This window comes from Pteronotus mesoamericanus, unplaced genomic scaffold, assembly GCF_021234165.1.
Source record: "Pteronotus mesoamericanus isolate MK-2021 breed Mesoamerican mustached bat unplaced genomic scaffold, CSHL_Meso_final contig_246, whole genome shotgun sequence".
Classification (NCBI taxonomy): Eukaryota; Metazoa; Chordata; class Mammalia; order Chiroptera; family Mormoopidae; genus Pteronotus; species Pteronotus mesoamericanus.
Genome location: NW_026555104.1, coordinates 10,624,747 through 10,637,684, shown reverse-complemented (window position 1 = coordinate 10,637,684; position 12,938 = coordinate 10,624,747). Strand labels below are relative to the sequence as shown.

At 47.6% G+C, this 12,938-nt stretch overlaps 1 protein-coding gene across 2 annotated transcripts; it reads right to left on the bottom strand.

Moving 5' to 3' along the window:
- Positions 1-5,136: 5,136 nt before the first annotated feature.
- Positions 5,137-9,157, bottom strand: ERAL1 (Era like 12S mitochondrial rRNA chaperone 1). Of its 2 annotated transcripts, none has more exons than XM_054573221.1 (10): positions 8,850-9,157; positions 7,875-8,002; positions 7,680-7,757; positions 7,220-7,266; positions 6,990-7,051; positions 6,707-6,819; positions 6,370-6,618; positions 6,088-6,237; positions 5,887-5,967; positions 5,137-5,765 (listed from the first exon to the last, which is right to left on the bottom strand). In XM_054573221.1, the coding sequence occupies exons 1-10, from the start codon at positions 9,130-9,132 to the stop codon at positions 5,643-5,645; spliced, it is 1,314 nt and encodes a 437-aa protein (XP_054429196.1). In that variant the 5' UTR covers positions 9,133-9,157; the 3' UTR covers positions 5,137-5,642. The 2 variants fall into 2 exon arrangements, with proteins under 2 accessions (XP_054429196.1, XP_054429197.1); XM_054573222.1 differs by having other exon boundaries at positions 6,088-6,234.
- Positions 9,158-12,938: the final 3,781 nt, after the last annotated feature.

Below are 12,938 nucleotides of genomic sequence, written 5' to 3'. Positions count from 1 at the left end.
ATAAATGAGGCACTTGAACTCCATGATTTTGAAGGACTCTTTAACTTCATCACTTGCTATATGGTTTAAGGACTTCATCAGAAGGTCTAAATAAGAGTCAAGGGCTGAGCCCTGGTAGGGTGATTCAATTATTTAGAGCATTATCCCTTACCCCCAAAACGTCTTGGGTTTGATTTCTGGTCAGGGCACATGCCTGGATTGCAGGTTCGATCCCCAGTTGGGGCATGTATGGGAAGCAACCAATAGATGTTTGACAGATGTTTCTCTCTCACATTGATGTTTCTCTGTTTCTTTCCTCTCTCCGTTCCTCTCTCTCTAAGATCAATAAACATATCTTTGGGTGAGGATTTAAAAAAAAAAAAAAAAGAGTGAAGAGCTGAAAGCTGCACTGGAAGGGACTAAAATTAGACCGTAGAAGGATAAGGTCCCAGACCAGTCCACCAGCTTTGACACTCCTGAAGTAACAACTGTCGCAATATAAGACTGAACTCAAGGACCCCACCCCCATGCTGGCCAGGCAAGGGGCAGAGTCTCCCTGTGATTTGGAGCAAAGGAGGACTCTCATCCTAAGCCCCCTTAGGGCTCTAAGGAGGCACAGGGTTAAAAAGCAACCATCCAGGAGATGGCGGGGAAGTGTCCTCAGGCCCTACTGTGGTCCCTGCTGGCTCCTGATAAGCAGGAGGGCCCCCACCCTGATAGTCACAAGTCTGCTTATCAGGGCCCCAGACCCTCCACCCAGGCGCAGACTCTCCTCCAGCCCACACCCTGAGCACAGCCCCCTGCACCCCAGCCCGGGGCCACAGCCACAGGGCTCTGGTTGGATGAGATAATGGTCTTCTCTGCCTCCAAACCCCTGGATTCTACCCATGCTCACCTTCAGACTTGCCTCCTAAGGATTAAACAGAAACCTAGGCAGTGAATGGCATAAAGTTTGGCCTTGGTTCATGAAGCTTTTATTCTGGTAAAGGAGCCTGAACTATCTATGGGGTCTCTGAGTAGAGGTGGCTTGGCAGGAGGGGCCACAGGGAGGCCAGAGCAGACATAATCATGATTCCTCACTTGATTAGAGCACCTTGGTTTATAAAGGTTTCTCACGCTTATTTTTCACATAAGTCTTACAACTTGGTGAGGTATGTATTACCACCAAAGCTCAGAGAAGTGGCACTTTGCCCCCAGTCATGCAGCTCATGAGGCAGAGAAAAGGAGGGAAGGCTACTGACACTGGTTCTATACGTGGTAGGTTCTGATGTGGGTTTGAGATGAGTCCTGTTAAAAAACAAAATTCAGGCACTGGCTGGATAGCTCAGTTTACAGAGTTGTCGTCAATATGTCAAGGTTGTGGGCTCGATTCCCCATCAGGGCACAGTGAAGAATGAACCAATGAATGCATAAATATAGTGGAGCAACAAATTGATGTTTCTGTCACTCAAATCAATAAGTAAAATGAAAAAAAGGCATTAAAAAACAACAAAATTCAACCAAGTAAACTTGAAGGTCTAATTGGCTTTAAGAGATTCATGAATCTCATTTAGCAACTAGAAAGGTGCTCCCAGGAGTTATAGAAAATGAAAGGTTTTTATAGGAAGCAGGGTGGAGCAAAGGAATTATTAACAAAAGGAGAGATTCTTTTGGGGCCTTAAATTTTTTTTTTGGTGGGGGGGAGAGAATGAAAATGGTTTTTATTATGCAGATTGCTACTTCTTTCTATGAGGGTTAGAAGGGCCCACATGACATTACCTTCCCGATGCTTGACCTGAAAATCCCAGACTGTTTGATTATTACATTTCTGGGAAAGACTGAAACTGCAATTAGATCAGGCAATAAATCTAGGTTAGAATCATGGGCTTTTAGCATGAGTGACATCATTTTGGGCATGCGTTTTTCTCTTGAAAATTGCTCATATCATCCTGGAAACCATGAGTTGGATATGGATAGCTCCCATTTTATATCTGAGAAAACTGAAGCTGAGGGCATTTGGTCTGAAGTCACAGAGATAGGTGTGGCGGAGTAGGGACTGTCACTCAAGGCCTGTTACCTCTAAACTTGGGCTCTCTCAATGGATTTAAGTTGCTTTTTTAAGAATATTCTATGTCCTGGCCGGGCAGTTGAGTTCGTTAGAGCAACATCCCAATACTCCAAAACTGCCAGACTGATCTCTCATCAGGGCACATACAAGAATCATCCAGTGAATGCATAAATAAGTGGGAAAACAAATTGATGTTTCCCTCTTTCTCTCTCTTCCCCTTCCTCTCTCTTTCAATGTAAAAAAATAAAAAAAAAGAATATTCCATGAGCTTTCAGATGTTCCACAACAGGTCTTGTCTGTGGCCTTCTGTGAGACAAGGGAAAGGAGTGAAGTAGGAATTAACTTGCTGGAACCCCTTCTGTGGGCCGCCATTAGCACTGTGCTAAGTGCTTTACTAGCAGCTATTGGCCCACCTCTCACAACTCTGAACTAGGGATTGTTATTATTGCTATTTACAAAGGAGAACAGGACAGTCCAAGAGAGAAAATGAGTTGCCATAGAGAGCTACACTTTTGTCCATCTGCCTTCCCAGGCCAAAGCCTCTCTCTTCCCCCACATTACATTGGGTTCAGCTCCATGTCAGTCATTCGACATGAACATTTAGTCACTGCTCTGTGGTAGAGAAACATCATTGAATAAACCAGATCCTCATGATTAGATTATTTACTTAATGTGCATAATCATACAAATAATGAACCTATAATAGGAGGACTTAATTAACCAGGGAAGACTTTCCTGAAAAGGTGACGCTTAGAGATCTGAAGTGGGAATAGAAGCTAACTGGATAAGAAAGGTGTGAAGATCATGCCAAACATGAGAAAACATGTGCCAACGTTCTGTTGCATCAGGAAATAGAACACCTCCAAGGAACCAAAAGAAGGCTGGGTCTCTCCCACTCCCCATCCTGGCCTCATTTGCCACTGTAGAGGAGGGGCGTAACTGCCTCCTAAAACACAGACCAGATTGTCTAGGTTAGGGGAAGGAAGAGAGAAGCAGATGTGCTACCCCTCCCTGAATGGGGGCGTAAAATAATTGAAGCCCTGCTTTGAGGAGTCTCTACTCAAGGCGTCTCAGTCTCATTTTCCCCAGAGGCAGAGAACAAAATACTGCCAGCCTCTCACGCTAAATGCCTTGATCTGTGAAGAACAGGCCTCACCCATTCTTTTTATTTTAAATTTTTATTTATTAATTTTAGAGAGAGAGGAAGAGGAGGGGAGAAAGAGAAATGTTGATCTGCCGCAGTTCCACTTATTTATGCATTCGTTCGTTGATTCCTGTATGTGCCCTGACAGGGGTCGAACCTGAAACTTTGGGTATGGGGGCCGTGCTCCTACCACAACTACCGGAACTACCAGGCCAGGGTGACCCCACCCATTCTTATGCTGGTTCCACAAGAGTTAGCCATTCAGCTCCCTTCAAATTTTCCAGCAAAGGAATCCTAGCCCCCACCCTGCCCCCTGACACACTCTCACAAAGAGAACCTTGTCACGGCACAGGTGGTCAAGGGGGTCCACCTCCCTAGGGCTGGCCTCCTTGGGCTCAGCATAAATGCAGGCAGGGGACTGGAGGCTGAAATTTAGGCCAGAGCTTGCCCCAGGAATCCAGAGATCCAGTTGGAAGGAATCTCCTGCCTTATAGAGATTTAACAAACAGTCCCACCACCACCAAAAAATCAAAACAAAAACAAAACAAAAAACCAACCCACCCTCTGACCAGGGATGACCTACAATTAAGCCCTGAAGCGAAGGGGCAAGGCTTTTTCCTCCCTGGCCTAGCAGATATATGACCAGCTTCATGGGGATGAGAGTGAAGAGTGGATTCTAGGCTTAGCAAGGTCTGTAAGGGTATATGAGAGACGGCCTAAAAGGGAGAGTGGCCAGTGACCCTACTTTCAAGGTATCCAGCAGGGAAAGGGTTAAGATTCAGGGCCTGACTCAGGAAAGTGCCCCACCCATGGGAGGGGCCAGTGGATTAAAAAGCTGGCACCTTCCGTGGAGAGGCCAGGACAGGGCTTCTCTACCTCCCCAGTCTGCAGTTTGGACTCCAGGTAAGTGCCCCTCCTTTGGGTCTGTTGGTCTGACCAGAGGCAACCTTGTGTCTCCTTACATGATCTCTGGCTTAATTCTGGTGCTGGGTCCCTAAGGTCAGTGGTCCTTAACTTTTTTGGCACCAGGGACTGGTTTTGTGGAAGACAATTTTTTCAGGGATTGGGTGTAGGGGGATGTTTTGGGGATGATTCCAGTACATTACATTCAAGCTCACCTCCTACTGTGCAGCCTGGTTCCTATCTGGCCACGGACCGTACCAGTCTGCACCCTGGAGGCTGATTTCAATAGATCCTTACTTTGCAGAGCTCTCTGGGCCAGCGCTCTTCCGCTAACCCACTTGGGAAGCCCTTGACTCAGAAGCAAGATGCTGCCCTGACTGGTGTGGCTCAGTGGGTTGGGCATCCTCCTACAACCTAAAGGTCACCCTTTCCATTCCTGGTCAGGGCACAGCCAGGTCCCTGGTTGGGGGCGCACAAGATGCAAGATGTTTCTCTTGCACATCAATGTTTCTTTCTCCCTCCCTCCCCTCCTCTCTAAAAGTAAATAAAAGATGCTGACCTGAGAGCTGTGGAGCAAGGACCGAGGAGTGCTGTGCGTTCAGCCCTGACCTGTTCTGCTCTGCCCCCAGACCCTGGCTTTCCCTGCCACAGTGCTCTCCAAGCCATGCTCCTTGTGCCCCCTGCAGGGCCCTGGCTGGGATATCATCATATACTGTAAGTTTGCAATGAGACACTACAGTATAGATGATGTACTAGTCCGGGTACCCCCAGCTCTGGAGCCTGATGAGGAGGGCAGGATGCCACAAGGCCACCATGCATATCACAGCCTGCTGACAGGGCACTTGGGAATGGCTAGGAAACCGTTACCATTACTGAGTTTAGTAATGGTAACGGTTCTCTTGCTGCACCCAGAAAACGTGCCAAGAAGAGACCTCAGGACCCTGGAGCAGACTACTGGAAGGGAGGGAGACTCCAGTTCAGACAATAGGGTGGGGGTGAGGAAATTGGTAAGTTTTCTCTTTCCTGTTCTAAAAAAATAAAGGTCAGAACCAGAATGCTTGTCTTTTAATTTATTAGCATCCAAGAACGAGGGGAATGATGGAGGGCGTGGAGGGATCAAGGAGTTGAGTAGCAGCTGGTAGGCACTGTCTCACTCAGGACACATGGGTCCTTACATGGTTTCAAGGTGGAGGATCTGAGGGGAGAGCAAAAAATAATTCCTTTCTGCTAACAACTGGCAACTCAGGAAGAAACCTGGGTCCCAATGCCAGAAGGAAGCATGGTGGCACTGACCCCACCAAAGGGCCAACGTCCAGACCGAAGATAAACTGTGGCCCCAGTGAGTGGAATTACCTGGGGACTGAGCTAAGGTAGGTTCCTTCCTCCAACACAAGACATAGCTAGGCAGGGGCTGTGCAGACTAGGCCAGCTAGGCCAGCCAGAGTGAGTCGTCAGTCAGTATCCATGCCCCTCACCAGCCCCTGCAGGCCTTAGGCAGGGGCAATTCTGGTCAGTGGCTTCTGTCAGAAGCTTGGGCTGGGACGTCTTGGCAGGTGCAGCAAAGGGCGGTCAGTCGAGGAGCTTCACAGAGAGGCACAGCCGAACCTCGCAGAGAAAGATGTTCATGAGGTCTTGGCCTACTTCCTCTGCGATCTGGGAGATCAGGTGCCCCTTCGGACCAATCAGGATCCTCTGAGGGCAGGATAAAAGAGAGGGACTGTGAGTCTGCTCTCAGGGGTCCCAAGCAGTAGTGGGGGGGTAACCCCTGCCTAATGGAGCCTTAGTCCCTCCTCCAAAGCTTAGCCCTGCTTACCACATGAGATTCTTTGGGCACCAGAAGCTTCTGTACAATCACCAGCTCCCCACTTGGCCCTTCCTCCCACACAACTGTTTTCTGCACAAGGAAACATGATTAGTCAGGCAGGTCCATACCCTTACCTCTCTGGGACCCAGCTGTCCTGCTTTGGGTGTGTCCCTGGTGGAGAGCCCCCAGATCCTTTCACTGGGCCTGTACCTGCTGCACATTGTATGGCACCTCCTGGGGCAGGTGCTCTAGGAGTTTCTCTCGGATGATGTTGGTGCAGATCTCCTCAGGTGTCTGGCTAGTGAGGACTTCACTATGAAACTCCCAGGGCCCGGGCCGGGCCTGTGCCAGGAGGTACTGCTGTGGGCACACAGGGAATAGGTGAGCATCTCAGTCCCAATCAGGACTTTCCTACTTACTCTCACTCCCAGGAGGAACTCTGAGGCTTGTCTTCCCATAGTAGAAGCCAAAGGCCAGTCAAGGCTGACTGACCTTTAGTGTTTTCACATCCTTCTGGCTTAGGGCTGACAACATGAAGATCTCCTGGAAGTGGGGCCAGCCAATCCTCTTAGAACCTCCAACAGACTGTGTGTCCAGGCCCTTAGCTGCTGGGCTGGGGCAATGGATGCTTGGCCCCGAGCGGAAGGCTGGCCTTATCTTGAGCTTCTTGCCATTGACCACACCTTCAGTGAGGGCTGCTGTGAGCTCCAGGAGCACTGACTTCTGCTTTAGGCAATCTACCTGGGCATGGGGGATAGGCAGATGTGTGGTCAACGAGATGGGGGCCTTGAAGGAAAGTAGACCCCTTCCTTGGGTAGGTGGTGCTCACCTTGTTCATGACGAGGATGCTGGGGACTTGGGAAAACCGAGTCAAGCACTGGAGCACTTGGGGGCTGAGCTGGTTCCGAGTCCACTTATCAGAGACATCCACAAGAACCAAAACTGCAAGTTGGCAGGGTGGGGAGAAGGACAAAGATATGATCACTCTTTTCCCAAACTCCCCAAGAACCTCTAATGGTATGGGCTCTGGCCCACCCCCACCTCCGAAACTATCAGGAAAAAGAGGCCATGGCAGAGTACACTGGCCTTCAGATTCCCATCTTGAACCTAACCCAGATCAGCAGATTCCATGCTCTTCCATGGATCTTCCAACAAAGAGAGCTCCAGATGGTGCCTGAGGAACAGATATACATAGTTCAGGGAGGGCCTTATTACTCATGTATTCTTGGTAAGGGACATGGTATGAAAAGGGGGTTTTCTAGACCCTACGATGGAATCTCCCCACCCCTTCTCCCCTCTTCAACACCTTTGCCCCAATAACCCTTGTTTCCATAATTATTACCTTTTCTGTTTAACAGGGCTGATCAGGCCAGGTGTGTCAAGTAGAATCTAAAATCAGGAAAGAGAGACCCAGACCCCCATGTCCCAGGAGGAAAGATTATATATAACTGGGAGCAAAGGCTACCCTTGATGACAGGAGCCTGCTTCCCCCATCTCCCGCACCCCTCAACTTCTTGGCCAAGCTGACTAGATTTTTACCCTCTAGCTTTGTTTAAATTCTAGATGGGATCCAGGGGGAGGAGGATGACTGTAAATATGTGGGAGATTAGGAAGCAGTAAAGACAAAATAAGACCTTTCTGACTAGATGCCAGAGGGGAAAGGTAGAGAGAGAATTAATCCAGGCCTAAAAGAAGAGGAAATCCTCTTTCCTCAGAGAAGTGAGTTTAAACATCATTTTCTTCAGGTCTAACACTAAGGGAAGCTCTTTAAAGCTTCACTCTGTCCTGTTACAGGTACCCACCACCTGGGCCTCTTCCTCTGTGATGACTCCCAGAGCTTGGCAGCGAGTGGTATGCACCTTCTTAGAGACAGGAAACACCTGCCAGGAACAAAGAAGTCCCAAGTGAGGTCCCAGATCCTTCTAAGACAATACATGGAAAGCTGAAAAGGGTGTGTGTTGGGGGAAGCGGGGTAGGCGGTCAAGGATGCAGCATACTTTTCGGCCCAGCAACTGGTTGGAGAGTGTTGACTTCCCTGCATTTGGGGCACCCAGGAGGACCACTCGTAGGACGCGGGAGTTCTCAGGCATGTCGGGGTGATGGACCAAGAGGAGATCCTGCTCATCTGTATGTGGGAGCAGGAGGGGAATGAGAAAGAGCACAATTTAGATCCTGTCAGGTACACAGTCCTACCCACACACAAAGGGAATACGGATACAAGATTAGTGTAATAGGCTGAAGCCAAGACCTGGTTTTGAGACTTCGTCTGTTCATTAATTAGTTTATGTATAACTTTATCAAGTCCTCTAACCTCTCTAAATTCCTTAGTTTTCTCATATGTAAAATAGAGATGATATTAATGGTACCTACTTATAAACTCTTTTGACAATTGGTAATTGTGTGAACAATCCCTGGCACTTAATACTCAGTTACTATGTGGAACTGCACTGTGTGGTTGTACCCAGTAATGGACATGCAAGTACAGATAGACAAGATAAAGCCAGGAATCCCTCCATCCCTGACAGTCTCACCCTACTAAGGGTTTTATTAAGGCTCTGACAGCTTTCTCAGTCTTTTTGTATTAGCTTCTTATGACATTGCATTGCAATGATCAGTTTATGTGTCCAGACTCCCTGCCTGACTCCAGTCTTATACTACTCCCTACCAGAATAGAGGGTGCCATTTAAGTCGCTTACCAAGTACATGGGGTATTTACTGGATTGAATCTACTTGCCACATGGGGTCAGAGAGCCACAACTCTGCCTGGCGTGTGGTCCTTCAATCTCGTGCTTGTGAGCGTCTCTGGTTGTGACCAGATGAGTCTTCACTGCTCGCCTCTCTCGTGGCCTTTAGATTGTTTTCAGAACACCAGGCCAAAAACAATATCCCTAGACTGAGGGGTTTCCCCGATACGGAACTTTCCGTGATTAAAAACTGTGACCGCCCCGGGCATATCTGTTTGGCCCCGTTACCTTTGTGAATGGACACGGAGGGGATGCGAGGAGTCAACGAACTGTCAGGCTGAGAGATTCCGAGCAAGCGGTCCATGGCTGAGTTCTGGCCATAACGCCCAGAAGCCGAGGCCAGGAGGGGACCAGAGAAAGCTGCGCCCGCGACACAGGACACGCGCCGCCGCTGACAGCCCAAGAGCGAAGGAAACTGCGTGGCCCGTGTCCTCGCGGCGCAAGGGCCCAGCTGCCAAAACTCTAACGCTGTTCGAAAGAGCGCAACCCCGCGCTGGCCGGGGGAAGCCATGACCGCCGCAAAGCACTTCGGGGACTGGCCAGGGACTCACCTACGATTGGATGGAGCGGCAGAAAGGCGGGCGAGCCGGAGAGAGCTAGACTGGCCCAGAGAGCGGAGACACAGGAGGCTTTGAAAGCGGGTGCGGGAAGAATTACTCTTCCGACTGGCCGAGGTCAAGAAAAGGGGAAAATGAGTATTTAGAGTGTGGGCAAGATGATCCTTTTGGAATCCTATATACATCGTGTTTTCTTCTGCCGAAGTTTTGTAAAAGGCCCTTGTAGCCCAGCCCCCTGAAAGACTACGTCTCCCACGAGGCCAAGCGGCAGAAAACGTTCTTTTAACGCCTGACTCCCCCCATGTAAAGAAACCTGCGTATCCAAGGATTGGTGGGCGTGGGCACCGGCACTGTTTCACTCCTCTCCGTAGGGATCACTTTCGTCCTCTCCAGCCTCAGGCTTGCAAGCTCATCTTCCAGCCCCACTCTGGATTAGCCCTAGCGGTCGGCATCGGCCTCCGGCAGGCCGCACTTTTACTTTATGCGAGTCTCCTGTATGGAGTGATCCGTGGGCCGGTGTTCTCGATGAGCACCCGACCTGGATTTCCCGCCCGTAAACCTTGGTTACTATCTCCTCCCTGAGATAGAAGACCCTCTCCTTTTTCTCCAAAAAAGCTGTTTAGTCACCGAGGATCTCTCTGGCTGCCTTAGCGGCCTGAGGAACTTTTTTTTACCTTGGGCGATTTGTGACTTAAGGACCTCTTTGTCCTTTGAAGCCTCTCAGTCTGACTCTTGATATTGAGAGATAATTGTTGCGGGGAACTGGAGAGATGGGTATTCATTAGGCATATACTATTACGGGCTCTGTCAGGATGCCGGGGATTATCAATGAACAAAACGGACAAAATTCTTTCTTCAGTTGCATCCTGGGGGGTGGGGGGGTGGGGTGTGTGTGTGTGTGTGTGTGTGTGTGTGTGTGTGATGTAAGTGACCTGACAGGAACAGTTCAATAGAGTGGTCTGGGTAAAAGCCTAAACGGATAGCCGGAGTATAATTGTATATAAAACTCTTCCCAGGGGAGCAGAGCAGAAGAGTGGGGTTAAGAGAGTTTTCTTTTTTAAGGTGGGAGACTTTGTTTGTTCATGGCAATGACCCAGTAGAGGGAAAAACTGATGATACAGGATGGGGGCAGCGTTGCGGGGGGCGGGGGGGTTGTATTGTAAGATGGTGAGAACCAGCTGGCCAGGCTGCTGTTGTAGGAAAGGAGGGTGAGTGTCCAGAGAAGCTGAGTGACACAGGATTGACAGAGCCAGAGCAGCCAAATACTGGGATGGTTTGCAAATGTCACCAAGCTCCAGCTTTCACGGTGCCTGCTCTGTTAGTGGAAGGAACAGCTTTTTTGGAACATGATATTCTGAATGTTCTTTGGGCATCCATATGCGCCCCCAAACAAGATGCCACTAAATACAGGACAGTCAGCAATCAGGAAAATATGAATCTTCTTTCATGGACAGTAAGGTGAAACTCATTTCAACTGGAATTAAAGTGAAGGGAAATTACAGGTTAAAGAGTGAATGAAGAGTTTAATTACATAAATACAAAATTAGCTATGGAACACATACTAAATACTACAGTTCTGGCAACAGAGAATACTGTAGAAGAATCCCAGGGATGACACAAAACTTGGGGGAAATGAGTCAAAGTGCTTTGTTAATTCTCTTCTTTCCCAGAAATTTTCCCTCAAAGGATATTGTGGGGGAATTTTGTATTGTGTGAGGTTAGAAGAGGCTAATCAAATGAAACAGATTACCTGGGTTCATATCTCATTTTGCCATTTACTAGCTGTGTGAGTTTGAACAAGTTATTTATACTTTTCAGGTGTCAGTTTTCTCACCTGTAAAATGAAATATATGTTCATTTGAATCTAGGACTTAACACAACATAGGCTCTCAGTAAATGTTTTTATGTTAAGGCTAATTATTTTGCACCTTTGGGAACCTTTTTTTTTTAATAATTTTTTTTAGAGATTTTATTTATTTATTTTTAGAGAGGGGAAAGGAGGAAGAGAAGGAGAGAAGCATCAATGTGTGGTTGCCTCTCACATGCCCCCTACTGGGGACCTGGCCCGCAACCCAGGCATGCGCCTTGACTGGGACTCAAACCCATGACCCTTTGATTCACAGGCCAGCACTCAGTCCTCTGAGCCACACCAGCCAGGGCTGGGAACCTTTTTCCATAAATTTCTATGTAGACAATTTCTGTCTGTACTGTATTCCTTATATCAGCATTTATTTTTTAAAAATGCTTAATTGCTTCCATCTGAAAAGCAAAAAAAACCTTTCCTGATTCCAAATCCTGTTCCAACTTTTATCTTACTAAAATAGTGCACTCAAGATGGTGGAGAGAAGCAGATAAATTCTAAAGATTTAAGGGGATAGAATTGGAAGGCAATTGAACCTAAGACTCTGCGATGGCTTCCTCTTCCAACTGGATCAGTCCAAAGTCCTTGCATGCATTAAAAGCCTTGCTTACTTCTACTCCCAAGGCTTCAGCCACATTGGCTTTCTTTCCAACTCTTAAATGTACTAAGCTTGCCCCAGCTGGTGTGGCTCAGTGGATTGAGTGGCAGACTGCAAACCAAAGGATCACTGATTCATTCCCAGTCATGGCACATGCCTGGGTTGCAGGCCAGGTCCCCGTTTGGGGGCATGCAAGAGGCAACCACACTTTCTCTTCCTCCCCCTCTTTCTAAACATAAATAACTAAAATCTTTTTAAAAATACACCACACAAAGCTTATTTCTGCCTCAGGGTCTTTACATCTGTTACTCCTGACTCAAGTGTTCTTCTAGATTTAGCTTCTGCTCCTCATTCAAGTTTGGTTTACTTGCCACTTCCTCAGAGAGGCTTATCCTTACAGCAATGATCCTATTTACCCATATCTGATATGGGTAAAGTGCCTAGTGCCTAGAATGCTTTAAGTAAGAGACTCCTCAGGGATCTTCAGGATCTTTGATCTTACCAGCCTCCTCATGGCCCTAATCTGACTAGTCACTCCTTTGCTTCACTGCTCAGAGAATAGAGTACAAACTGTCTAACATGTCTCCAGTTTACTTTGCCAGTCCCATCTTCTGTCACTCAATTCAAGTGAATATTTTTCAGCTTAGTTGAATTTTTTAGCCCCTCGATTACCTGGTATTCTCTTTTAATTCCAGGCCTTTCCATAGACTGTTCCTTGCAAGACTGGTTAAATTCTCTCATAGGATCCTTTTTTCCTCCTATGACAAGGCAGTTTATAATACGGTGAATGAGCACACAGATTATTGAGCTAGAAATCCTGAGTTTGATTTTCAGTTTCATTATTATGTGACCTGGGGCAAGTAACCTCTCTTCTTCAGTTTCCTCATATTTTAAAATAGGGATAATAATAATATGCTGATAAAGTTGTTATTATTAATTCAAGATTTTATTTTTAGAGAGGAGAAGGGAGGGAAACGTCAATGTGTGGTTGCTTCTCGAGCACACTGCGGACCTGGCCCACCATCCAGGCATGTGCCCTGACTGGGAATTGTACCAGCAACCCTCTGATTCGCACTCTGATTCGCAGGCCAACGCTCAGTCCACTGAGCCACACCAGCCAGAGCTGTTATTATTAAAATAACTGATATGTGTAAAGTGCCTGGAACAGTGCTTGGCACATAGTAAATGCTATACAAATCTTTGCTGTTATTGTATATCCTGTACTAGAATGTTCTATGAAGACAAGGAATATATATTATTCACTACTGTATCTTCTGCACTTAGGAGACTTTCTTGCCCAT

Bases quoted from the DNA above. Each gene is read 5' to 3' on its own strand.
- ERAL1 (XM_054573221.1), bottom strand. From the start codon at position 9,132: ATGGCTTCCCCCGGCCAGCGCGGGGTTGCGCTCTTTCGAACAGCGTTA. The intron at 7,758-7,874 runs GTATGCTGCATC...TGTTCCTGGCAG, and splicing joins ACCAGTTGCTGGGCCGAAAA to GTGTTTCCTGTCTCTAAGAA. The intron at 6,619-6,706 runs GTGAGCACCACC...CCCCATGCCCAG, and splicing joins GCATCCTCGTCATGAACAAG to GTAGATTGCCTAAAGCAGAA.